The sequence below is a fragment of the Cygnus atratus genome, chromosome 11 (assembly GCF_013377495.2).
Source record: "Cygnus atratus isolate AKBS03 ecotype Queensland, Australia chromosome 11, CAtr_DNAZoo_HiC_assembly, whole genome shotgun sequence".
In the NCBI taxonomy this organism is placed as follows: Eukaryota; Metazoa; Chordata; class Aves; order Anseriformes; family Anatidae; genus Cygnus; species Cygnus atratus.
In genome coordinates this window covers 5,232,658-5,259,865 of record NC_066372.1, presented here as the reverse complement: position 1 = coordinate 5,259,865, position 27,208 = coordinate 5,232,658, and the positions used below count along the sequence as shown (strand labels likewise).

At 42.0% G+C, this 27,208-nt stretch overlaps 1 protein-coding gene across 10 annotated transcripts in view; it reads right to left on the bottom strand.

Annotated features, from left to right (window-relative positions):
- TJP1 (tight junction protein 1) overlaps positions 1 to 27,208 on the bottom strand; it is a 164,207-nt gene that overhangs the window by 53,517 nt on the left and 83,482 nt on the right. For 3 of the 10 annotated variants that reach the window (XM_035553853.2, XM_035553854.2, XM_035553856.2), the window contains exon 1: positions 26,017 to 26,413. The exons of 2 other annotated variants lie outside the window; for them this stretch is intronic. In XM_035553853.2, coding sequence (XP_035409746.1) covers positions 26,017 to 26,049 — 33 coding nt within the window. In that variant the 5' untranslated portion in view covers positions 26,050 to 26,413. Of the gene's footprint in view, positions 1 to 9,685; positions 9,709 to 25,503; positions 25,696 to 26,016; positions 26,414 to 27,208 lie in introns of those variants that run through there. 5 more of the 10 variants (XM_035553842.2, XM_035553849.2, XM_035553841.2 and 2 more) reach the window with 4 other exon arrangements.

Sequence of the window (27,208 nt, the reverse complement as noted above, 5' to 3'; positions counted from 1 at the left end):
CAGACCTGACTTTTTTCAGATCACTTCAAAAACCAAGATCCTTGAGAAACTCCATCTGATGTTTTAATTCTTTAAGTCTCATGTTGCAGCTTGAAAAGGGCTTCTCAGCACAACTGCTTAAGCAGCACACACTACCCTATTACTAGTTTCCATTCTCAAAAATACCCCTACCCTCCACTCCCCCCATGATGTTTTTGTATGTGTGTACGTGGCCATATGTGGCTGTTTTTTTCACCTGTATCTGGTCCCCATCCTTTTATCTCAGCTCCACTGACAGCAGGTGCCCGTGGTGGGGCTTGTAAGTCAGCACTGATGATAACATAAAAACTCAACAAATCACAACCTCACACCAAAGTGAAGCTCATTAAGGGGACACAGCTATGGTCAGTTTCACTGCAACTGACATAACTTGGAGGGAGTAACTCCAATCAGATATTTCAGGTGGTTTGTTTGTTCATTTTTTAAAAACTGTGGGGGTGATCAAGTACTGGAACAGTGTGCCCAGAGAAGTTGTGGAGTCTCTGTCCTAGGAGGCTCAAGACTTCTGGACAAGGTCCTGGGCAGTCTGCTGTAGATGACAGTGCCTTGAGCAGGGAGTTGGACTGGATCATCTCCAGAGGTCCCTTTCTACCTCACTGCTTTGTGATTGTTCTCCCAGGCACACCTAACGAGAACTGCTTTGAGCAGATGGCTGTGCTAGCTGAACTCTCGAGTCCCTTCCAACCTCCTTTTTCTGCGATCCCATCTAAGTCATGTTTCTAGTGCATTCCTGAAACCAAATCCCACCATCCAACTGCAGACACAGCCTCCATCCCTGATCTCATACTTAGCTCGATGTTACTGTTTTATCACTCAGTTAAAAACGTAAGCTGGACTTCTTCCAGGCTGTTTTTCTCTGCTGGGGGAGGAGGAGAACACAGTACCGTTATCACAGAAAACTCAATCATACTGCATTAGTTTTATATAAGAAACCTAAATCAGGTTTATGTAACTCAACATTACTTTTTAATTAAAAATTAAAAGCCAAAACACATACAAATGTAAGATACGGATACTGAAAATTACCATCATGTAGTCAGAGATCAGTGCAGCAGACAAAGTGTTTGAGCACCTCACTTTAAGCAAGAGCATCCCTTACCTTGCTTTTAATCCAGAAAACATGCATGTGGTTACCAAGCACCTCACCTTGCAAACATCAGCTCTAGGTGGTACGCTCAGCAGGTCTGCCAAATGACAGCCTCTGGAGAAGCAACGGGATGCACTAAGGCACAGGAGGGCTGTTCTCCCAAGGTACTGCTCGAAGTTCTCTGTATCACTCAGACCAAATGTACATCTCAGAGGTGTGCATGACAGTTCAAGTTACAGATGCCTTGCCATGTTCCAATTTGACAACAAAACACATGAAATTACACGTACATTAATTCCTCCTTACAACTTTTTTTTTTTTTTTTAAAAGGCCAAAGCCACTACAAGCAAGAAATGTTATGGTTAACTTGCCAAATTCTTCTGAAGAAGAGATTTGAAATGCAAGGATTCCAACAAACACACGCTGCCTTTTGCATGGTAGAAGCAGTTGACGAGTACTTTAGGAGCTGCAGAATTCCAGCATGTTCTAGCTTTTCTTCCCCCCTCATTCGCAGTATGAAGAAATATGTCACTTGGTGTGATAGGATTTGTTTTTAAATAGGTTCAAAATTTCTTCCTCTGATTCTCACCTACCACTATCATCAAGAAGTTTTGCACCAAGTATCCTTCCCTTCCCTCGATGACCAAGAGCACACAGATGGCTTTTGTCACCACCCCCTCCACCCCCCAAGTCTGGGTAACAGTCAGTTAAGAAGAGACAATTTTAGCAGTCACAGGGCTGCTAAAGCATCTGCAGCACACATTACAATTCTAAGCTTATATCAACTGTACACATCCAAAGGAGGTAAGTTAAGAGCCAAGGATACAGAAACGCAGGAGTTGAGAACAGAGAAGGTGAATACCATTCAATATAACAACCCTAATTTGGTTAGAAAATAATTAGTGTGTTTGGAATAGGAGACAACAGTATGAAATAGTTTGGTTTAAAAATGCGAAACAGTGAGCACAACAGCCTTATTTCCCTCCTTTAAAGTGAGGTGCTTGTAAGCAGAAAGGGAGAAAAAAAATCAATATACTACAAGTCAGTGAGAGGTCAGGAATGTGAATTAGAGCAGTATTTCAGTAGCCCATTTGCCAGAGGGAGGCACGGGACTGGGACGGGCAGACAAGGTAACCAACACCACTGGTGACCAACGTTAATGCGCCTTGCTATCTGCTTACCTGGCTATCAGCAAGGAAAACATTCGTCAACTTGCTTGTCAGGCAAGCATGCAAAGTGCAGAACACATTTTTCCTCGTAAAAGAAGACTACCCCCATCCTACTAAAAAAAGCCCAGTTTCGCATTGCTTCATCGTGAAATGAGTACTCATTTACCTGCTTTTCCAAAATAAGTTACTTGAAAAAGAGGAAGAGATATCTCACTTAAGCAGACACAATATAGTGTTTGACAATGTATTTCACAGTAACTGTCACGCTATGTAACTGTCTCCCTATCCACAGACACATCACAAATCTGCTAGCTTTGCAAAGGTGGTTTTTCAGGACACATGTTAACTATTAACTAAATAATGAAGAAAAAATAACACACAATTGTCCTTACATCTGATTACAAACCAAACAAAATAGCAGTGATCTAAACTCAAAACCACCGGGTGTTTTAAGATATAGATGTATAAAGCCAAAAAAAACACAAAGAAACATTAGTCAATGGTACCGGTATTGAAATTGTGAACAATATAGCACCGGAGAAGTGAGTCCTCTTCTTGTTAGCAGCAAGCCATTACATTGTCTCTGGTAGCCTGCAGCCCAACAGATGAGCTCCAGCCTCCCAAGCAGCTTACGGCTACAGCTTAAGTGCTTATCTGTCCCCAGTCCTCGCACCCTTTTGTTCAGTGCACGCATATCAAATTGATTAAAGTTAGCTGCTACTAATAGAGAAAAACAGAAGTAATTGTCAAAGTTCAGTTTCAAATTACTCAGGGAAAGTGGTGAATGGGGTCTGGAAAGAGAAAGGAGAGGTTATTATTCCACTAACTGTGAAACAACCGAGCTGGTGCCCAACACTGTTGCAGAGGCAAGGCACAGCAAGCAGAGTACTTAAAGAAAACTTTCTTTTCTGAACCCGTATAATTGCAAAACCAGCACCTTCAGGCTGCTGCCTGCCAACAGAGGGTTCAGGAGCAGCAACAACCTCAGTTTATGGCTACTCGCATCCTCAGGGCAGGTTCTGAACTGAACCAGGGATCGATCGGAGGCTGGTGATGGCTTTCCTGAGGAGCAGCAGGAGCAGGCAGGCAGAGGAGCTAACACAAGAGAAATGCAAGTCCTTTCTGGTGGGTTCTTCACTGGCTGTGAACACACAAGTACACACACCTACAGACATTGTCTTAACACTGCCTGCTTCACAATGAGCATGAAACTTACTCTGCAGGTAGCAGAAAACATACCATTTCTTCACAACCAGTTATAGTGTATTTATTTTTTGTTTGTTTTTGAACTTCGCCCTGACTATACTCAGGTTTGAAAAATACAAATGTTTCTTTGATAACAATCTTGGTTTGGTTTCTGAAATGAGAGTTTTATGAACATGTTTTTATGGAAAAAATACAAGTTTTCCACCTTCTTTTTTTTGTTTGTTAGTTTTTTTTTAAATCATCTGCTTCCTTCTCTTCAGGACTCAGTGCTACCAACAAGCCAAAGATAAGTAACAGCAGCTCTACAAGAATCAGCAAGCAAGGAAGGATCAGGAAGACATTTTCAGTTTCCTCTCCCCTCCCTTATGACACGCAAAGGCAGCAGTGTCACCCTGTCACCAAAACCAAGCCAGGAACACCTTTCTAAGAAGATGAGAAGTCGTGGTAGCAATAAACAGCAGCAATGAATCCCATTCCACTGAGGAGCGACGAGGGGACAAGAGGCAATAAAAGCAGGCCTGAGATACCGCCCAGTGCAAACAGCTGCCCTGATTATAATCCGCCTCTTTGATTTTCTACTGGCAGCAGTCCCAGCCTTGCCTTTCTCTACACCAGTGGTTCACAACCTTTTCCAGTTTGCAGATCTCACCAAAAAAAAAAAAAACAAGTTGGATGCAAATTGCCATATATTAAACTTCAGCTAAAAAAAGCAAACCTCTTGTCAGCAGCAGCTTCTGGGGTTTTGGGGTTTGGATTTTCTCCTTGTTGTGGACTGCACCCCTACTCCCACTCCAGATACCTGTGAAGTGCCACGAGTGCCAGGCTGAAGAATTACCATAGCTGTTCTGTACTCACTGCCTCAGAAGACAACAACCCATCCCCTTTGCTTCCCTTCCTGAAGCCAGGGTAGAAGAGACATTGGCTACAGCTTCTAGAACAAAATGACAGAGTAATTTGTGGACAAGAGGCTTTACACAGGCTTCCAATTAAACTCTGAAAATATTTGGATGTACATAACCACTATGCCTTTTCCCATCCCACCCCACAGACTTACAGCTAGGACTTTTTCCTTCTTATTTGCACATCAAAGCAGGGGAAGGGAGAAGTGGATTAACTCAAGAGCACACGCTGCTGACCAGATCAGAACTGCCTTGCAGCACGCTGACTGCCCGCATAGACAGCGGAACAGCACGCTTCTGAACTGATAAAATGCCATCTTCTCCTCAAGTGTCATTTGGTGGCCTTTCAGTCCTTCTGACCACTGTAGCTCATTTGCTAGACTACATTTTATGTCAAACTCACAAGACTTTCTAAACTTGCAAAGTAAGCAACTACTAAAAATGACTTTTTCAGATGACTTCAAGGCCTTTTCTCTGTGGTCTTCTGTTTCCAAAATTTAGCATTTAAGGTAACAACAAAAAGCAAAAGTAACTAAAGATCACAATCCGTCACTTAACTACCTTTAAAAAAAAAAGTCTCACTTGCTTTAAGCCTCACATGCTTAAAACCACCAGAAACCAAAATGTAACCTTAGAAGCAGTCACAAAGCCACTTTCAGTTCAGATACAAATACAAAGGTGGAACAAGCTGCCCCCTCCTCCCCCAGCAGCTCTGAACACACAGCAGTGTAACTTCTCTTCCCACAACTTCCACACTGCACATTAAGATGAAGAGCATATCAAGGGTGCAGGTTTATGTTCCTGATCCAAGCATCATCATACCCATCCATCACCACCCTGGAATGCACATTCCCAAATAGGCGAGAAAACTATGTAGGCGGAAATGACTGGGGCTATTTTAAAATATTCATTCTGCTTCTACCAGAATTGCATCTTTAACTACCAGGAACCAAATTTAAAAATTACAGGCTTTGGATTTTATAAGTATCAAACAAGGGCAAAAAACTCTCCCTTTTTGAAGAGTTGTGACTATACTTCAAAACAAGCGTCAAAATTGTAACAGCACGACGCTCGGGTTTGCAAACCAGAACGGAACGGAGGTTACACAACCTTCAGCTCACCCCTTTGTATGCCAGCACCCCTTCCTCTTTGTGGTACAGAAAGCAGCTCTGCTGAACTTGTACATTCTGAATGCAGTTTTTCTAAGAAAATGACAAAGGTTATAGACCAGTGGAAATAGGTAGTGCAAGTTTAATTTAAGTTTAGCTTAAAGTTGAAGTTTCCCTCATCTTTTACCTTTTTAAAACACATGTTTTCAAGGAAGTTAGGGCTTTAATTGTCAAAAAAGTAAAAAGTCATTGAAGAGTGACAAAGTTTGCAATCAAGCACAGAAGACAGCAATCCCACATAGCTGCATTTTTCTCCTCTGGATACATTTGTTCACACATCATTGCATGTTAACTCCAATAGGTTCAAAATAAAGTAATCACACGTGGCTTTTGGTATCTACAAGTCAAGGATCCAGAAGGTCATTTTTGTGACATGTGGTCTTTTCTGAGTCTCAATAAACCAGCAATACAATTTTAGGATTGCTACGTGACTTTTTTTATTAGAAGAACTGTAAATTGCTAAGAGATGAGACAGAAAAAGTACACTTCGAAGCTCTGTTCCCATTCCACCTCTGCTTTACATATTGCAACTACACCGCAAGTAAATCAGGGTCATAATTTAGCTACATAGATATGATTTTTGAAGAAACAGATGTCAGAAAAAAAGCAAACATTGAGTTTCCAGGAGCACATACAGACAATACTGCTTCCATTTTTCTTCACATGTAAACTACTTGAAATATTTTAGGAAACTGTGTAAGACAGCATAGCAAGTTGTTTAGTTTTCCTTGCTCTGTGTATTTCAACCCTTAACCAAGGCATTATGTTGATCACCACCTATTTCATTCTTCACTTCCAAAGAGCTCTAGAACCACTTCCTTTTCCAATCTCCAGCGTGAGAGCACCGTCAGCTCAGCTGTCAGTGTTCCTAAGCCATATTTGCTCTCAAAAGACCAAAGCCAACAAAAGCAGTATCGTATCAACACTGCAGGTTGACGCATATACTTAACATGCTTAAACATTAAGACCAATGGGACTGCAGCATTTCTTGCAAGTGTAAAGTTCCTGCAGGGTTTAACTTCTTCCTCCAAACTGGAGGTAAGGCTGTGGCAGAGTATTTGGCACAGAACAGCTTAATATCATTATCTCAAGCAACAGGTAATTCCACATGCCTACATAGCACACATCATTGCATCAGTATCATTAAATGTGAATGTTATGATTGCTTCTAAGTAATTTTCAAAAACAGGACTTCAGATTTATTTACACGTTCTTTATTTTTAGGATACAATACAATCACATTGCCAAGACTTGCATTTTCGTTCTGCTACCAGAACTGGGTGCCCACTTTCTCCAAGACAGAGTTGGAGCTTTTCATGTAAGAAAGCCATAAACACCGGAACACACACACAATTGTAGTACCTGAAGTTTGCACTCGAATGTCAGCCCAAACCAACCAAGTTGAGGCTGGTGGAACAGTACAGCTGGCTGGTTCACAAGGCATTTTTGCTTTTTAGTGGCCTTGCTTTGCATGTGTTTCATAACACATTTAGGGGGTTGTGGGTTTTTTCCCCCCTTCCCCAAAATAGTTTATTTCAGCACAGGTTAAAAGAACATGTTAACATAAACCCATTTAGCATAAGCCACTACCGGTTCAAGAAAAAAAAAAGCATCCAACATTACCAAAAGTATTGCTCATCATTAAATAAGCTTTGGTTGCCTTTGTAGACACATTTTCAAAGTGAGAAGTGGAAGAACAGTTTGCACTCCCTACCAACACACAGAAAGCCACCAAAATTACTGAAGATTAAAGAAATGCAAATAAATCCCAGTAAATACAGGCAGCAGTTTGACACCCATCAAGAATTTCTGACAAGAAAAATATAGACCTATCAGCACTGTACGTAACACTGAAAGCTTTCTGTTGGCAGGACATATAGCATGTGAACACATTTTTAGGAGACTTGTCATTACTTTTAAACTACTGATAGTCTCTCAGTACCATTTTTAGACAATAATAGTGTCAGTACTGCCTATGACACCTACTAGTACAGTTTACAGAAGAAGCTTTATCTGTACAGGTTTGAAGAGATCGTTTCATTCTCACCCTGTGAAGCTACCAACCCAAATGCCAAATACAATTCAGTAATACAATACATTTCAATTCTTTGAAAACAAATGTCTATACATAACTACTCAGACATGCTACCCATCAAACCTACCTCTTGGTAAGTATTTCTCATCTGTGCTTAATGGGCAGATGTCTATTTAGTTTACTCAGCACATTTTTGAAGCGAAAAAGCATGAGTGACATTCTAGCTATTTATCCAACCATCTGGAGAAGAAACTGGATAAGCTCTTGCTTAACAACTGAAATGTCTGCGTAATTTTGGCCAATTACCTGTTTATCCTAGGCTGCAGCCACAGTTCACTCAACAGTTGCCCCAAAAGCTATCAAGTTACATGACTGCAAGAAATAGACTCAGAAGGAAACAACTGATTCACCTACAAACCTGCAAAATCAGCTATATTTAAAAAAAAAAAGGAACATCTTTACTAAATGAGTAAGAAACCTCAGAAGTTTAGCTTCAGTGCACCAGACAAGTCTGTTTGATGAGTCAGTCCAATGGAAAACGCTATCAGAGGGCCACGGTTTGCAGAAAAAATACTAAGGGCTTTTGAAACAATTTGAGGAGTTGATGACTTTGCAGAAAGTCCCAAGGCTTCTATCCATGAAGAGCGGTTCTACAGCAGAGACTGGTCATGTGCACAGGCAGCACTATTACAGCCGGCGTTTACTAAGATAAATGAACTTAAGAAAGGTTAAACTTGAGGGGGGGGAAAAAAACTTCTCTATCATGGTGATTTCCAAATTTGGAAAGCAAACAATAGTCCAATTTGGGTACAGGAGAAGCTGAAGCTGTTACCTTCAACTTCCAAAGACAACTTAAAGAAAACCTTAAAATCCAAACATTCAAGTGTAGTTGTCTAGTTCCTTTTCACTAGAGTAGTACTTTTCTGTCCCACATCCAAGCTTGATTTCTTATTTAGTTTTTACACAATTGGCTAGGGAAAATGCACATCCTATTTATAACGCTGAGGCTTTTATTCCAGAGTTTTTAAACACTGATAAAGCTATCCTTGCTGTACAACATTAGCTGCACACTTGCAGACAAATTTCAGTAGGAGTTTGCAATAACTTTGTTAAACAAGGTAAACGCCCTGTTTATGTGTCTCCTGTAACGCGAGGTAAATTAGAACACAGAAACCAGAAGGGAAATTTTATGAAGCTCTACTCTGTAACTTTTTTGTCCTCTGCAAACTGTGATGGCAGTCTTAATGGAAATCTGAAGATGGGTTTGGAAATCAGTAAAGAAACAGCTCAGGAAAGAAACAGCTGCTTTGAGAAATACTCTTGTTTCAGTCTAGCAACTCCTTACTAGTCAGCAGATCAACACCTCTATAGCCCTTGCTCAAGACTTCAGAACTGCACTCAGGTTAGAAAAAACAAAACCAAACCACTAAGAAAAGGAATTGACCGACATAAAGCACCCCTTCTCAAATTGTCTTCAGACATGAGTAACCACCCTTGGAATTGTACAGAATAGGAGTTAGCTGCCCTAACAGTTCAGCAGCATCACAAGATGTCCTGCATGTCTCAGAACTTTCCAGGAAACAATTCAGCTCCTCCAAACCCCAGAAATGAGTGAATGGCCTTCTGATGAGTTACTGAGATGAACAGGATCACCACATCACCAGACAAGCATCAAGTTCAGTGCACGAGGCAGACTGCATGACTTAAATATGGGGAAGAAAAAAAATGTTTCCGGTACCAAGTAGGTACACATAAATCAATCATTGTAGAACCACCTCACTTACAGAGACTACTGTAAAAAGACTTCTTTCTTATTCAGGTAGAAGTGACCTTAAAAAATACCCATTACCCCATATTCCTTACCTATTTAAAGAATTTAGAAAACAGAAGTTGCACTGAGGCCCCACCCTGCATTCCTTCATGCAATCAAGACCCAGAACAATATTACCAAAGTACAACACTGTTGGAGTGCCAGTCCTCCAGCTAACACATTGCATCAGGCAGAACTGCAGATGTTAAAAACAAAGTGGGACAACATAACACAAGGTAAATATTATTTATTACCTGCCTTCTGAACAAACCTTACTACTGAGAATAGTCCACAAACAATCTCCCTCCTGTGAAGAAATTCTCGGTGTTGAAGACAAGGAAAAAAGCCTGTCGCCTCCTCCCACTGGGTAATTCACCTACACCAACATAGGTAACATGCTGTCATTCTGAAATAGATTAGGTTAAACTTAAGATACACAAAAAGACTTTTTAAGTTTCCATTTCAGAGTTTATGCCACACATACTTCAGCTGATTAAAATTTCCTACAAAAAAATCCCCAGAGAAGTGGATGGTCTCAAACTACCTCACTGATGTGCAAGGCCAGGGTGAGACCACTCCTTTCATCAGGAAAGCTGGCCAAGAGCCTAAGCTATGAAGTGAAATTAGAAGTCAAAAGCTGTGGCGTGTAGGCTGAAGCCTCAGTAAGGCTTTCACTCAGATATGATTTGGCCTAACAGCTCTATTGTCTCACCAGTCAGCACTCTGAAAGAGGCAACACTTGTACATATGCTATTTTATACCCTTTTTAGCACTCATTCTACTGTCTAACCCCTCAGTCAGCTGGTTCATCTTAGTAAACTGACAAGGGAAATAAACAGCAACGAAGAACACAAAAAACCTTTTTAAACTTGAAGCAATGACATGAAGTAGAGTTTTTAGAGGTCAGCCAAGGATGGGGGGTGAGGAAGACCAACTTGTCACATCTCCCTTTTAGCTGCAGCAAGCTACTCCATCATCTCTGCCAACAGCTTATTTCAGCAGGAAGCAAAAATCTCTCCCCTCAAAAAGAAAAAAAAACACTCCTCAAGATAAAAACCACTAAGTTATTCCAAATATTGTAAAATGAAATATTTACTGTGCAAAAAAGGTGAAAGCATGCTCTGATGTGATATTGAAATAAGAGAAACACCTAGGTTAAAATGCAAGCTAAGAAAATAATTACATTTAATCTAATCACACTATTTCACAGACATTTAGCATGTAAACTGTTCAGGGCAGAGGCCCACCAATTAGAGTTACCAGGTCAGACAATCATTTACAAGACCTCACTACCACTAATGGAAATAGGTAACACTATGCATCGAAGCATCGGAAAATTAAATAAATAAAACAAACAGAAAAGTGAATTCCCAGAATTACATCCTGCCCACAACATGTTGGATTACTTTGCGAAAAGGAAAGAAAAACACAAGAAAAGCAGTCCAGAGCAAATGGGGATCTGTACAAGGCAATAAATATTGCTGTTCTCTATTCTTCCAGTCCAGCAGTTGCTTCTCTCTTCTAGTATCCTTTCGTAATTAAACAAAGTGAGTAAAGACAGCCTGCATTTTAAACGCTTTGGCCAGCAGTTATCTAACTATTAACAAATTTAACAACACCACAAAGGCTACTTAGGATCTTCCTAAGCCCTTCTGTAATAGAATCTCGCCTCCCTTCCCAGGCTGCAGTTCAGTAGTAATATAATCTCCTTCCATTTGTCCTAAGAACTACAGAATTACATTCTGCCAACTTGACTACAACAGAAGCGGAAATATAGATTTCCCTAATACTCCTCTCACAAATGAAAGTATATTTCATTTCAGTGTAGAAACATACAGTGCCTTTAGACAGACAGTGTGAGTATTCCTATAGAGAGCCCTTGCATACTGCAAGAACCACCGTCAGAATAGACCTGACCCTGCTGCAGGAATCTCTCATACTGCTGACAGCTGATATAACCAAAACCCTTCCTACCTATTCATTTTTGAGACAATTTAGATACATGCTTACTCCAAACCATTTCTAAACACTCGACTCCAGAGAAACTATTTAAACCAGAAAAAAATCTTTAGAAAAAATCCTGAAATCTAAACAGGTAAGGATAAACAGCAGTGACAACATTGTTCAGAATCAAGGCATGAGAAAGGAAGCAATACTTCCAGAAAAATAGTTGTACTGCAGTCTTTTCTCCATTAGAATAAAATCAGAATTGAATAGGAAAAAAAGCACTTTCAAAGCACAATTGATTCAATATTCATACTTTCATAGTCATGGAAGTTGTGTTAATTTACAGGAAAAAAAATACATGCAGTGACAACACTTTACGTTGTACTGCTTCTACAAGTACATTGACTTAGTTGCATCTTTTCCCTAAATTTTTGTCACTTCACCTTCAGAGCCATTCCTTTTGAAATTTAATCCTCTAAAAGATATTGTAATGCTATCAACAGATGTACTAATGCATCTTTTTTGCCTCACTATGCCATTTAAGATGATCCACGTTAACAAACATTGAACAAAGTCAATGTTTCCCATATTTCCTTTATAGGAGATGCGAGTAACAAAGAAGCAATTTGATATATACAAAGAACAAGCTTTCTTGCCCTACCAAAGGTTACAGTCTTTTTCCCCAGAAAACTAGAAAATACTCACTACAGAATCAGTGTTCATTTCCTGCTCTAAGTTCATTCCCTGTTCTGTTCTCTTAAGAGATGTGCTATATCAGGTAAAATTCATTACATTCTGTTACAACACTAAATTTAAGTGTGCTGTCACCGTATGCTACTGAGCTAAATAGCAAAAGCAGATTTAAACACACCAGCTGCTTATTCCTGGATCTACACTACTGCTTCAAGGGATGCTAGATACCGTTTGTGCATACCTCGAAGTTACTGGGAGGGCAGCGAACACGAGGGAATACACACAGGAATGCCTGCAGCCGCCACCACCTCTCCAGACAGAGTGATGCCATGCTGCACAGAAGTTCAAGTCTTAAAATCACTTGAAACTTCACACAATACACATATACAGAATCAATGAAGTCTTACTAGGCTTTCCATTTCTCAGCAGAAAAGGTTCAATATCAATATATCCTGTGGAGTCAAAAGGTTAAACTGTGGATTGGTAAACTTTGTCATTGGTAACAAGCTACTATGCTTCTTACTGTACAGGCTTGCTTAGATTAGACTTGCAATTCATGCAAACATCCGGCACCCTTATTTTCAGTTAGAACACAGAGTCCGTCTTCAAAAACCAGTTTATCCTTGTAATGTTGTAGCCAGGCTACTGGAATTGAACAGTTTAGCATTCTGCAATCATTTTTCCACTTCCTGGAAGTGCAAGTCAGGCACTACCTGATCTAACAACTATTAATATAATTAAATAAAGAGATAAACTAAAAAGTCAGTTTAATTTCCTATTCCTGTTTAAGTCCTGCTTCTAATACTGCAGAAGCTGCTGGCATTACAGTTACCGTATACGATGGTCCTTAAGCATCGTGTACAGCAGACAGCCTTCGCTTCTCAGCTTCTTCCCTTCTTTGTGCCATTCCAGACAAGACACCAGATCTCAGACTTTGACATGACACATGCTACATTTCTGAAAGCTACTTTCCTCTGCATTAGCTATCACAAATAAAGGACCATTGTTTTTTTAAGCCTTTCCCTCCCCCTTTTGCCCAGTCAGACACTCTCTCCCCCTTCCCCTAATCCACCCGCTCTTTCAAGCTACCACATCAACTTTAAGGCTGCTTGTTTGCAGCAGCACTAAATAAACCATACATACCAACTCTGCCCCACACACGACTATTTTTGAAGTGAAAATTAACAAGAAAACAATTTAAAATGGAGACAAGTCAACAATTGGGCCGAGATAAGAATGATGTGTGGAGTCAGCAGGAGAGAAGTGTTGTTATAGGGAAGGGGGGCTAAAAGCATGGAATGAGCGCCAGCTTTGTTCACAGGCAGCAGCCTAAGTGCCTATCAGTCAGCAAAAGCATTTTTAAAACAGCTGCATCAAAGCTTTCTGCAAGTTAGTCAGCATGTGACAGGCCAGCACATCAGAGCAGTGCCACGGCAGCCTCTGCATAATAGGAGTGCTGCGAGTGCCCTGAAAGGTCAGGGTGTGCAGGCATTCCAGCCCTCTCTAAATTGCCTTGGCTTATCGCTTGAAAGCAACATAATTACATTGCTTCAAGGGCTAGGACAGCAAAGACAGATTTTCGGTATTATGTTTTGGTCAGCTGCACACTAATGCTTAGATTTTAAGTATAGCCAGGAAATACAGAGTAATGTACAAGTTAGAAATAATGGAACTTTAAAACATGGAAACATCTCCTTTTCCACCACAGAGAAAGTGAAGCTACTTACAAACTTTCTAACAGCCCCAACTATTTTCAAGTACAACTATGTTTGAGATTTTTTTTTTTTTTACACAAGTGTTCCAAACTTTTTTTTAAAACAGAAAATCAAATTTTCAATACAGAAAACAAGCTAAATCTAATGAATAAATTAAAAGGTCCTGTCACAGAAGTTAAAAGGTAGAGAAAGCAAAACCTGATTTCATTCTAAATTCCTAGTTCCATTTGAAAAGCAGTATTTTTCTGTAAGAAAAAAGATAAATGCTTACTGCCAGCTATGAAGACCCTGACTCATGGTAAAGCAAGCCGGTCACCAGCTTTACTCAAAGATCTTCCCAGAACAGAGGAGAGGAAAAAAAAAAAGATTCCCTTAGCCTAGCTACCTCACAAGATCAAAACTGAACTAGACGACAGCCTGATCAGGACTGCAGTAAGACTGAAACTATTTCAACGTAACATTTGCTCCAGGCATCTCTCTCCTGCCATGCCGCACAGCATGAAGCACACCCACCCAATCCAAGGCTCACACAACAGCTATCTGCCTTCGCAGCTCACCGCCTGGTTTACTTCCCCGTCCCATGCAGCCCTTCTGCTACACAGAAGGGTATTGCCCGCTTACTTCACCCCAGCAAATCTATTTCTACAACTTTGCGCTTCGAGACACTGTGCTCTTTATGCGCAATGGGTAAGGGAGGGAATAACAATGACAGGTGTAAAGACTACCATAAAAGTTCCCAGTTAATTCAGTTGTAGAGAAGGGGAAAAAAACAACAGCATTTCTGACTGCTTCCTCTCATTTCAAGTATTTTTATTGTTAACAGCTATTTAAGGTATGTTTGATCTGCAAAGGAGATGGTTAAAGCACTTAGTTGAGCCTAGCAAAACCCATGCCGCAGAAGCCTCCCATTCACGTTTTAGAGCCGTCTCCTTTCTGTTTGCATTTAAAGCAACCCCACGGTGTTGTCAACAGAACTAAGTGTACAGTCAAAAAGACAGTCCTAACATTAGCCACAATCCAACTATTTAGAAGGTATCCCTGTAGCAGTGGAAGAAAATAAACAGAAGAGGCAGGACACTGGTCAGTCCGGAGGGACAATGACCTCAGCAAGTGCCAGCGGCTGCCTTCTTACTATTGTTTACACATCTTCCAGATAAAGAGGCATTTACACACTGTAGACAATGCAGCAACTAAGAAAACCTTCAAGTTAGCATTGGTTTATTTCAGATGAATCATTCAGACTTACATGCCCTCAAAGGCAAAGAGACGTCTTTAAAGATCCAAGCGCACACTTGCGTCTATGTCAATTTTCACCTCGCAATCCCTTCTGACAGACAGCCATCAGACAAGAATCATGAGACTTTGTTTGGAACAAGGCACATATTTCATCATCTTGTATTTCAGATGGCAAATTTAAATAAAAACACCCAGGATGCAGAATGGAACAGGGTCCTGGGAACAGCATACCAGGAGAGAAACTGGGACACACGTGCACATGTGTGTGAAGAATTAACCTGGCAAGAAGAGGTAGAAGGAAAAGGGAATTAACAGGCCTACATTAATTTGCAATCCTATTTGCAGCTCTTCTCAGCATACAATGTCCCCCCCTTAGCTCCCTCCCAGTAAAAGGAGGGCAGGAAAAAGACATTTGCCCATGTTTGTCAGCTTCATCAAAGAAAAATCATATTCGCAGCATTTCATTACAAATACTGCCATTATTCACAGAGGGTCTGGTTGCACCTTTAGCCTGCTGCGGTGGCATTCCCTCTCCTGTGGAGGAGCAAGGCACCGTGAGAAAGCAAGTACTTCTGAACCACCGCCCCCTTCCTGCCTGTCCCAGCCAGGGGGCAGAAAAACACAACAGGACTTTCCTTAAGCCAGAGCATGCCTTTGACCAGAATAGTTTTCTGTTCCACAGAAATTGTTACTAACTTTTGAACTAATCCAAACTGTCAGTCTTGGCACAACTGTGGGCATTAGGTTAGTGCCTCCTGTCCCTGAAAACAGCAGTGTTCCCAGACAGGTGAGCTCTTTGTTTTACCCTGTGTGCAATTCAGGTCCTATCTAAACAGTTAAACCACCACGATGAAAGACTTGGAGGTTATGCTTGCTTTGTTGGCTACCAACACAAGGCTTACAGAAAGATACAGATACACATTTAAGAGCAAGTAGCTTACCAAATTATCACTATACTCATGGTATTGCCCTTTCCTAGTTACTTGGGAATACGTTCAGATGAACATTATAACTGAAGAGGAACATCCATATCGGTGTCTGATTATTTCTGCTAATTCCAAATGCAGTACAAGAAAGGAGAAGCATTAGACGCATTTCAGGAGTGTTTTATTCACTGTTGTGTGCTACAGTCAAGTTCACACAAACCACTATAGGCAGGGATTATTTCTCATCCTAACTTCACATACTTAAAAGTGCCTAGAGTAGGTTCTGAAATACTTCCTACTTGTTCTGGAAAGTCTTACCTAGAATTCTGTGTAGAATCCCAGTGTCCTCCAAACCATCCTTCGTTTGCTTTTAACATTTAAAGGAGTTTGTACTATTTTATTTTCTTCTCCCCATCAGTTGCCTTCAGCTCTCTTACAGAAAGCAATAATAAGCATATGAGCTAGCATGACAGATACATGAAATAGTACTGCTGCAATTTCAGCAACACATTTAAGTTCTTACTATGGTTCTTTCAGAGCCTGTGTCTGATACTATCATCTTGATTTTTTTTTTTAATAGCAAGCTTTAAATGCAGCTATTCAGTCAGCCTTGATGAGACAATTCTGTGAGTAAGGCTTAGTCATACAACATAAGGTTTCACAGTAATTACTTGGGAAATGCAGACACCTTAGCATTTGTGCTAAGGTTTTCATTTCTTTGCTGGGGAGGGTAGAGGCAAGAAAGAGGAGTGACTAAGGATGAAAAGCTTCTTGTCTGCATGCCTTTGGCTCTTTCCTCCCTAACTTATTTCTTTCCCTGACTGTATTCTTTCTACAGTTCCTTCCCTCTTATCATAGTTCTTTCACTTGGCTTACCAACATAAATTTGCACAACCCCCCCCCCCAAAAAGTAAGCAAATGCAATGAAGATATAACCAAAGACATCTCTGGCACATTACTCACTTCTCTCTGGTTAAAGTTCATTTGAGAAATGAGATGCCAACCTTTCATTTGGAAGATACTGGAATTCTAGCAACATTAAGCACTGCAGAGATCTGGCTGTTCCACCTTTCCCCTCTTAATTCTTAGAGGACAATACAGTATTACAGCAGCTAGGGACATGCTTGCTATTTATTGTTTTCTGAATCCTCCTCACTTGTGAAGACCAAACTCATCTGACACAGCCGTTCTTGGCTCTGCCACGAAGCAGCATACACTGATGCAAACACTTTCTGTTTCAGATGTCTAAGAAAGAGCAAGTGGCAAAGGAAATATTCTGCCACGAGATTTTATCAGAGGGACCTGGGGAGGGGGGCTTTGAAATGATATGTATGGTCCTTTGCCAAGAAGTTCAGAAGGTAACACCGTGCTGGTTTATGCTGTCTTTAGAGAAGATTTGCAGATCTGCTGCTGACCACAGTGTAAACAAAAAATTCTGATAAAGCTCATGGCGTAAGGTCAGAAAGCTTCCTAACTGCCCCCAACGTGACATTTCATAGACTACTTACAACCTTACAGATAAGTGATACTTATTTTTCCAGTCTTACCAGTAATACTGCATGTAATAAATGTAAAATTTGAGGGTCAATAGCTGTAAGGTGAGTATGACAGACTAAATTTTTCAGAGTTACATACTGACAGGGTATTCAAACAATGTTTAGTGATTTAAAACTCAGCTGTTTCCTTGGCAGCTGCAGGGGTCATTTACCCACTAATTACCAACAATGTGATTACAATAAACTACATGCAGAACCACGGAAAAAATACGCTGATGCTCTACAGAGTGCATCTACAGCACGGTGCCCACCTCAGATGAAACAAGTTCTTGGTTCAAGCCATTACTGAGCTGTTTATAAACTGCAGACCTCTCTCATTTTCTTTAGCTAAATACTCTCCATTTTGGGAGCATTACTGCAGTCCACATTATCCACAGGGGGCATACATAAAAAAAACAAGCCAATTTAGTTCTCTCATATGAGATTACCGTCCAGGAATTTCTATTCCTGCATAGCTGTGTTATTAACAGGGAGGTTTATCCTGTGTGTGATGGCCAATCACTTTCCACAACTTAATTTCAATTTTGAAGGAAACAAAGTTCTTTTGTCAAAAAGCCATGCCTTCAAGCTTCACTTCAAGGTCTTAATATCCACTAGAAATACTATTTCAAGGAGTCCAGATTTACAGGCTTTTCCACCTAACGCTATTCTGGAAAAGCGCTTTATGCAGGGATGTTCATATGCAAAAAAAAGTTGTTCCAAATAACATATAGGAAAAAGGCAGGTTCGAGCAAGGTCCAGTTTTTAAGCAAGCACCCCTACACTGACAGGGTTAACATGCTCTGGCCTTCTCCCAGACTTAATTGTGGGGAAGCCAGCCATCTAAAATGAACAAGAATTACAGATTTATGACAAGCGTTGGGATTTGTTCAGATAAACAACACTTAGCATACTTGGCTCCAGGTACTATCCTGATCCCATATTAGCTACAACTGACTAATTGTTTGATAACATATTGTCAAGTAACACCTTTAAAGTTACTTCTCCTAGAGGTCTGGAGTTATCCTGGAGTTCTGCAGTTACAGTAATTGAAGTTGCTACATTCTAATAGAGACAACTTAGTGTGATTGAAACCAATAATTATGTTTTCAATAAGAATAAAAACCTGTTTCAGTCTTCCATCCTTTAAGACTTACAAACATCTTTTAAATCATTTTACTGTAACATATGAATGGCAGGTCAATCCTTTTGCATAGTTGTGTTACCACTGTTCATAACGTAAGTAATAAAAAACTAACATCACTGTTCAGATTTCACAATGTTTCATTATGTTACTGCCTCTAGTTATAATTTAATGTTATTACTTCCCTTTAATAACTATACGTAAAATTGAACATTGTTTCTTCATCTACAAGTTAATTCTTCTTCGTAGTTTTCATTGTATCCAGCTTCATAACAAGTATACCCAAGTCACTAATGCTGCAGCAACAGTACTCCAGTGGTTGCGGTATACGAAAGATAAGGAACAAGGCTCACAGGAAATGGCATGGCATGGTCTTTCAGCCATACAAGCTATCCCTAAAGAGCTACGTCCAAAAGCTCGACCATACCCTCCAAAGTGTCTCTACAAGTCTAAACAGCAGTATCTCTCTCCCTCCACACTTCGCTTCATCTGCGTCCCATCTAGACTTACAAGAAGCCACTGCCCTAGAATCTAAATAGCTAACACAGGGCTGTTGAGTATTTACAAAGATACGTGTGTGTGTGTGTGTGTGTGTGTGTGTGTATGTATATATATATATGTATATATATATATATATAGCTGGATACAACATTAGGCAGAAGAAAGAAGCCCAGTGCCTTTGTGGAAGGGGTTTATGTTCTAAGTGAGATACAGGCAAAAATTCTGTAAATACTGCTGCTGGTCTCTCATTCTCCTCTCTGCATAGCAAATGCACCTTATTATAATGTTCTGAAACGCATGTAGCTACACAGGTGCAAGGAACAGCACTGCTACGCTGCAGTGCTCCCCTGACCCCTTTTCTTTCTGATTCTGATATTAACAAACATGAGAGTTGGCAAAGAGCTTTTGTAGCCATTCAAATTGACCAACAAAAACCAACATCTACAGATGGAGCAGAGAAGTGCTAGCAATGCCCCAGCTGGAAGACTACTCAAAAGAAAGCTGGACACACATGATGGTGAGGACAAATCCAAGCTAAAACCCAGCCCACATGTTCTGAAGACTATAATACATACTCTCAGACTGAACATCCATTCAGGAGAAAATGTATCAGATTCAGATGTGTGATGGGGAAAGCTTACAATACTGAAGTACAGAAAGAAACATTGCTTAGTATTACATATGTGAGCTTGTACACCAGTTATCCTACCGGTGCATAACCGACTCATACATTAAACTGAAGATTCTTCTGTACATCTGAAGAGTGTATGTTATCTAATCTGCATTGATGCTGTCATACTAATAGTTTCTTAAGGTTGCTACTTGTAGTTAACTTCAATTTCAGCACAAGTATGTATCCGATAAAGACCGGCAATTTACTTGAATTTTGCCACAGGGAGCTCATCTATTGCATGTCCTGTTTTATGGATAGTCTATAAAGAAAGCCTGCTGAAAGAACAAATCAAATATTAATTTAAAATACAGTAATTTCATATTAGTTCCCACTGTGCGCCACTATCTCCCAGTGCAAGTATGATGATCCCATTATGAAATATTCACATGGAAAATTAATCTAAATCCTGACGTGTTTTTAAATGCAATTTGGACAATCATATCCTCTCCACAGCAGCACAGAACAATCTCTACTCAGTGCAAGTAAAGAAATAGAGCTATTTGTTAAGTGACTGCCGACCCAGTGGGGCAGAGGGGAAGACACTGTTACTGGACCCCATTCAAACCAGGCAAGAAACAGGCTGTGCAATCCCACGGGATCGTGCACTGAAAACTAATTACTGACTGGTTTAGGAGGGGTGGAAGAAAATATTTTCTAAGGAAGCCCTTAATGTAAAAGGCAGTGGGGAGGAAGACAGAAGATTGTTCTTCACTGCAGTACTTACTGGAAAAAGGCTCAGAACTACAAATCAAAGAAGCTGCCTACTTCTGCGTGATTTCTATTTTTAGCAAGTCAGTACTTTGTGTATGTGAGGGTGGGGGGAACAAGACCAAATTCTGGTATTGTTTCCTCTACTACGTAAAACTAACCATAACAGAACATTATGGCGAATTATCCAGGCCAAAATGGGTAACTCAATGGCTTGCTCAATTACAAGAGCATGAACTTCTCTATCTATCAGTGCTCCCTACTGCTATCATGTTATTCAATTTAGGCTACCCTCCTCCACCACAAAAGGGTAGAACATCTGTTTACAATGGATTAGGAAAGAAGAATCCTGTTAGAGATTACTAAATACCCTTGAGAATATCAATACTTTTTTTTTTAATGTAAAATCAAGATTTAAATTTTTAGCACCCATAATGTGTTTAATATTCCTAACTACAAGTAACCTAAATAAATCTCCATGTGCAAGGCCTAGAAACAACTCTGAAGACTTACTGAGGATACTACTGAATTAGGGAGAGCAGATGTGAGGAAAGCACCCAGTCCTGCACACACTGGGGCAGTTCCCCAACCCTGCATTAGCCCATAGCTCTACCAGACCACACGGCCTGTAGCTTAGGATTTCTCTACAGATATACCACAGCAGGAAAATCCATGGACAACAGAAGCAGACTTCAGTGTCCCAGGACAAGTCAGCACCCTTGTGACCCTGGCAGTGGTTGTTGCTCTGCAGGATCTGCAGGACCCACACCAGACCTTCCAGCATTCAAATGAATGTTCTCCTCTGCTTTCTCAGGCCCTTCCTTGAGTACAACACAGCTCCTTGAAACAAAAACACCCCTACTAGTTTTGAATGTGAAGTGCATATTTGAAAAATCTGCCCCTAAAATAGCGTAATTATAAGAGAAGATAATGTTTTCATTTCAAGACATTTTGGACTCATCATACATACACTGCACAGAAGCATGGGATTCATTTTGAGACTTCCCTATGGCTGTTTGTTAATTGGTACGTTCACTTGAAGAAGTCATTAGTAACATTATTTGCCTGAGAAAACATTGGACATAGTTTGATATGAATTTTTGCTGCATTTATACTATGACCAGGAAAAATTCAAGGGATATAAATGACTGATGTCTTTCTTAACCAGAGGGTAGTTTGCTGTACAGATTACATAACTTCAAGCATCCTATAAACTTAAAAACAAGCCTTGAATTCAAATCCTACCCATTAACTCAAACATTTAGAATTTGACTCACTGTTAACAAACCAAACGTTGAGACTAATTTCACACAGAGACACATACAGCTTTGCAGCCCTCATGCGGACTGTAACCAGCTTTCCTGCCTCCGCCAGACGTCACCTTGACTCTTAGACTGAGGGGATGGGAGAACAAAACTGAAGAGAGGATCCTATTCCAGGCTACAAGCTTGTTGACATGGCCTGTAGCAGAATGCACTAACATTTGGGTCCTTGGTGTCAACATCACCCACTTTGAAGAAATTCTTCTGGATGAGTGCTTTTAACTGAAATACTTGCTACTTTTACATATTGTCTTTCAAGTAATAAGAACAAAGTATTTAGCACAAATCAAAGCTGGAATAGTTCACCGTTACTTATAATTCTGTTTTCAATTGAATACCTTAGGTAAGGACTTCTTATCGTGCATTTTAACAAGTCCTCATATCAGAAAGTTTCAACCATGATGGTTATGTTTTAGTATCCACATGGACATACTCAACCTTAAAGGCTACTCACAACTCCTAGCACCAATTCAAAGTACCATGTTTTGAGCTTTTTTTTTTTTTGCAGAGGCAGGCCCAAAACCCATTCCCATAGTATATAAGTAGCAGTACAGTGTGTGCCCTCAAGTACCTATGAAGTACAACAACCCACTGGCTAGATGTTTTCCTTGAAACAAAGATTAGTTAGCTGGTCACTGATAAGGTTTACTGATTTTCCACTCTATAGAAGCAAAACCAGCTCCCAGGCACAGTCAGATTTCAATCTCTGTTTACATTAATCTGCGTCCTGCATGTTGGACTAGAAGCCAACTCCAGAACATCATAATGATGTACAGAGCATGGAGTTTACAGCTCTTCTCCTCTCATCAGGACAAAAATCACACTGAAAAAAGCACCTCAGCTACATCTGATAGCTGAAGTCGCCTATAGTCTGTATATACTGTATCAGTTAACGTAGTTTATTACCTGAATAATCTATTTTCTGAAAATAGTATGTAAAAAAATATATTTTCTCAGGTCCAAATACAACTTAAAGAAACAGTATCGAAACTAAATGCAGTTAATTTGCAGGATTTTTTTTAAAGTAGAAGATAAGTCCCAATTATTAAAGAACTCAGCTTATTTCTACTACTTGATGTTAGTTCTCCATATGCATTTTCTAAATTCCTTTCTTTATTGATACACTGAATCTCACTAAAATCCTGAGTATTGATCTAACATTCGGGTGTTCATATAGACTCAAATGGGAAAAAATAAGATACTGTTCCTATACCTAGCTATTTCATAGATACCAGCACTTTATTAAATCACACTTTAAAAGCCTGTCCATATATTCTCCACAAAGAAAAGAATCACTGGAATCTCCAGTCATGATCTGGGGTAGAACACTAAGCCACATTTACAGGAACCATAGGTGATTCCCTATAGCAGAGGAACCAGAGTCCTTGCAGTCTGTGAGCCTTGAACTGTTAACACGACCAACTTCTCACCAAAGCGGTAGGTAATAGCTAGCTGGAGATACATCTAGGACAAACAAAATCCAAGAATTAACAGACTGAAGTGAAAGAACGGGAAATATTCTCTGTGCATCTATTTAAAAACTAAAAGGAAGTCAAACCGAGGTTCAGCATTTAAAAAAGGTCGAAGATTCAAGAAGCCCTTTCCCCATATTTACTACTAAGAAACACCTTTTTCCTTCTTTTTACAGACAGCACAGACAGTATTTGAACCCTCAGCTTAAAGGTGGAAAGCTTTCCATCTCGTTACTAATGCCCTGACACAGCCATCCCCACAGCATCCATTAGTATTGTTCAAAAAGGCATCAGAGGAGATTAGGCCCCCTACATTTTGCAATCACAGCCACCGCTAGATTAGACTGTGAGCAAGATTTCCTTTTGCTCACCATTTTCTATTGTATATTACCAACAGCTACAGCAAATATTTAAAACCTTAATAAAAACACATTCTTTTAGGGCATAGCTGGGAAAAAGTCAAGTAACCAAAACAAAGGGAGCAGAAGGCAGCAGAAACACTGTTAATAATAGGGCATAACACAGTAATACCAGCCAAGATACCCGCATGTACAAATGAGGAATTACTAAGCTAACAAAAAAATTGTTTGAGTTCCCTTCTGGTCAAATGTGCCAAGATAGACACAGACACGAAGCCTCAGAAGCTAACAAGTATGTTAAGTAAAACTCCTATTACGAGATAAACACTCACACACTTGGTTTTAATGCACTACATCCACCAAAATGAGAAACTGGACACCACATCTGAAGAGGTGCCTGAAGGAAATGAGACCTGAAACTTGAACACCGAAGTCCCGCAATATTCTAGTATTTCTGAAATATTTATAATCCACCCCCACCCCCTTATCTGCGCCTATTAAAACCATACAAATGGCAGCCAGGAATTAATAGCTGAAGAAAACAGTACACTACCCATCTATTGACATTTTGGCAAGGAAATTAATGTAAACTGTATGTATGAGAGTCAAGTCTTGGAAAGTGTTGCTTGACAAATTAAGATGAAAAGAAGGGAAATAACTTCAACAGAAAATTATAACCGATTGTACGAGCTGAAGTCAGAAAAATGGAGAACTTATAAACTTGATAGTTTTCTGAGAGAAAGAAATGCTTCATGATTTCTATTGAGTCTGAAAATACACCAGTGAAGAGTTAAACCAGAGGGAGACTGTGTTTTGCAGCATTCTTAAATCAACATATCTTTCAGCATAATTACTTCGGCTGTTATTGTATACATGCACACATGCTCACAGGGCCAATTTAACATGATGAAGACCTGTAAGAAGTTTCAGGCAGCTGCTATGGGAAGATGCAACTTTCAATTTTACACCAGTCTGCACACCAGTATAAAATTAAAATAAAAATAGATATTACTTCAGCATTTAGTTGTGTTTTTTTTCCTATTGCAAGACAGTGCATGCATGTGTGCCTTTTTCCAGAACCTCAGAAAGCAGCTATATTTCAAGAGAATATTTTGTCCTACAGGTTGGAACCCAGCTCCCTCATTTCATACAAGACAACAATCTGCAAACTTCAGGCCAACGCAATTTATCACAATTCTTTATGTGGTAGAATTCCAACATAAAAGTATTATTTTAACAGCAAACAACACATCTTCATTTTCGTGTTTGTTATTAATAAAAATGCATTTAAATGGGGTAAAAAAAATACATTTTCTCTTTGTAGCTATGTGATATCACCAGTTTGAAGCATTACCCAAAATAAATTACTCCTCTAACTGCTGATACCTGCCTGTCAGTATGCAGTAAGAGACCTCTGAAAGCACTCTGAAATCGGTATGCAACTCAGCAAGTCAACACCAGCGTTGAACTTTGAAGAACTGCACTTGGAAGCCGCAATTGCTTGGAATAAGCCTGGAAAGTACATTTGGGGGTGGAAGTTCAGAAAAGCAAGGGCAGCTAACGACACCTTGGAGCCAGCAGCTCAGCAGCGCCGTGTCCCTGCTGGCAGCCCCGGGGAGGCAGCGCGATCAGGTGCTCCCCGGGAGCAGGCACATTCCAGCGGGTGACCTCACACCGAAACCCCGCGGTTTCGCCGCGGAGCAGCCGCCGCACGCCGAGCCCCGGCAGCGCTCACGCCCGCTGCGAGCGCGTCAAAGCCGCGGCGGCTGCTCGCGGAGCGCAGCTGGAAATTAGCTCCAAATTCAAACCCGAGCCAGTCCCAAAGCAAACCTTTAATTCCACGGCGAGGACGACCAACCTGTTGGGCGTCCCGGGGAAGCTGGGCGTCCCTCAGGGCGGCGGAGGCAGGGCAGGGCACACGCCTGCACCTGCGCCTTCGGCACCTCGGCAGCGGGCGTTGGGCCGCGGCTCGCTGGGGAGAGTCGCCCTTCGCCTCTGCTCACCGGGCAGCACCCAGCCCCGGCCCGCCGGGCGGCTGCGGGAGGGATCCCGCAGCGCCGGACCTCCCCGGTTAACCCCCTCGTGGCGGCCCCAGACAAAAGGGCACGGCCTTGCCCGGCACCCAGGCGGCCCCGAGCGCTCCTGTAACTGCTCCCGCCGCCCCCGGCCCAGCCCAGGCCCCTCTCGGAGCCCTCCCGGAGCCCGCCCGGCCCCACAGGCAGGCGGGGGGCGCCCGGGGGAGGCCCCGGCCCGCCTCGCCCACCCCCCTCGGGCCGGGCGGCCGCGGGCAGCCGGGACTCGGGCTCCCCGGTGCGAGGGGCGGCTGTGGGGACGGAAGCGGGCAGGGAGTCCCCCGGCGGAGCCTTCTTACCTTGGTGGAAGCGGCCGCGGCCCTGGCAGACATTTTGTTTCCTTCTTTCCCCCCCGGAGCCGGCCGAGCGAGTGCGAGCCTGCGAGTGCCCAGAGCGGGGGAGAGAAACTCCCCGCCGCCTCCCGCGCCTCACACGGCTGCCCGGATAAACATCCCACGGCCAGGGAGGAGGAGGAGGAGGAGGAGGAGGAAGAGGAGGGGAGAGGCGGGTGGCGAGGGAAGGGGCGGGGAAAGAGGGAGGAGGAGGAGGAGGAGGAAGGAGAGCGGAGCCTGAAGTTTGACCAAAGTGCGGTGCGGGCAGCGCCCGGCCTCCGGGACCCCGCTGAGTGCGCCCGGGATCTCCCCGCGGAGGGTGGCCGCGGCTCAGGGCCCTCAGTGCCCCGCCGCCGGCAGGCCCGGCCCGGCCCATCGCGCCCCGAGCGGCGGCGGAGGCGGAGCAGGAGCCGGAGCAGGCCCCAGGCCCGCCGCCCCCGGGAGCGGGAGGCGGTTTGAACCGCGGCACGGCACGCAGGGCTTCGGTGTCTTTCACAAAACAAGCAAACGAAGGAGAGAGGCATGGCAAGCGTGCCCTGCTGCCTCCAGCCCCTGCCGGTGTGCCGCGAAACCCAAGCGGAAAGGGGTCTCCTGCCTCCAGCCCCAGCCCCACTGCTCGCTGCTCTCCCTCATCAAATTCCTCACTTGGAGTCATCGGTGTTATCAGCCCGCAGTGAAGGGAGAGTGCATGAGGAAAAACCCAGTCAGAGCTGGAGTACCACACGCTCCCCAGACACTGCGGAACACTGGTGGCTATTGAAGCCCAGTATCAGGGCCTCAGGTTTTGCAGTTTTACTTTTCACGTGTTACCAGCTGCTGTAGTGCTCCCTCCACGCAGCCTTCAGATGCATCTGAGTTCCTAAAGAGGCAACAATGTCTTGATCCGAATCACTGCTTCGCAAAGGAACGCCCTACCCAAGGCTTCTGTATGAGTTTTATGTTTGTTCTCCTTTGAAAATAAACAAATTCATATTCCAGGAAATAGCTGAAGCAAATTCCCAAGGCAGCAGCCTGAAACCAAGGGGGAAGGCCACCTCCTCAGCTGCAGCAAGGAGGACGCGGCGCTGAGCAGCAAAGGCCACCATGGCCTTCCTTCTCCCTGGGAGCCAGGGCCATGCCAGCCCTCTCCCAAGCACACGCCAGCATGGCCTCCGCGCCC